Source organism: Penaeus monodon, chromosome 33, assembly GCF_015228065.2.
Source record: "Penaeus monodon isolate SGIC_2016 chromosome 33, NSTDA_Pmon_1, whole genome shotgun sequence".
In the NCBI taxonomy this organism is placed as follows: Eukaryota; Metazoa; Arthropoda; class Malacostraca; order Decapoda; family Penaeidae; genus Penaeus; species Penaeus monodon.
Genome location: NC_051418.1, coordinates 5,635,644 through 5,636,415, shown reverse-complemented (window position 1 = coordinate 5,636,415; position 772 = coordinate 5,635,644). Strand labels below are relative to the sequence as shown.

Sequence of the window (772 nt, the reverse complement as noted above, 5' to 3'; positions counted from 1 at the left end):
CCCAGGGCGACCTCGGGTTCACAGACGCCCTCGGGCAGGCGTCGGGCATCGCCGCCGCCTTCGCCCAGAGCGCGCTGTCCACGGCGCAGGCGCTAGGGCAGCAGCTGCGCGACATGGCGTCCAGCGCGGTGTCCACGGGCGCCAACACGGCTATGCAGGTCAACGCCGCCTTCAGGGACACGGCAGTGCGCGCCCTGCAGGGCGTCCAGGGCGTTGCTGAGTCCGCCAACGACTTCGCCGCCAACAGCGTGCGCGCGGCGGGTCGCATGGCCGCCGACGCCACGCGCGCCTCCTTCGACGCGACGCAGAGCGTGGTGGACAGCTCGGGCACCTTCGTGACCAACCTGAGCGAGGGCGCAGGCGAGCAGGTCGTCCGGGCGGGCGAGAGCGCCGTGGGCGCCACGCGCAACCTCGTCGAAGCCGTGGGCGGGCTGGCGCGCACGACCAACGACGCGGTCGGAGGCGCGGTCGTGGCCGGCATCGAGAACTTCTCCGGCGTGAATCAGCCGTCGCTCGTGTGAGGCGGCGGCCGGGGGTGCGATCCTTTGTTAGCCTTTTGTTGCCTCCGTTGGGGAAAGAGTACAAGCGTTGTTGGCCGCATTTCGTTTCAATTTTACACACATATACACACTGCTGTCACATACACGAAATATGAAGTTGACCTTTTGAGAATAATCCAAAGAAAAAATTATAACAAAAATTGATTTGTAGTAGAATAAACGATTCTTTTTTTACAGCTACGGAATTTATTTCCCCTATAGTATGATGTAAA

At 61.8% G+C, this 772-nt stretch overlaps 1 protein-coding gene across 1 annotated transcript; it reads left to right on the top strand.

Moving 5' to 3' along the window:
* On the top strand, window positions 1-736 carry LOC119593874 (the record flags this gene model as incomplete). Its single annotated transcript, XM_037942902.1, is given in 1 exon segment — window positions 1-736. A coding segment is annotated over 1 exon segment (521 nt), but the record flags the coding sequence as incomplete, so codon positions are not given.
* Between the last annotated feature and the right edge of the window lie 36 nt (window positions 737-772).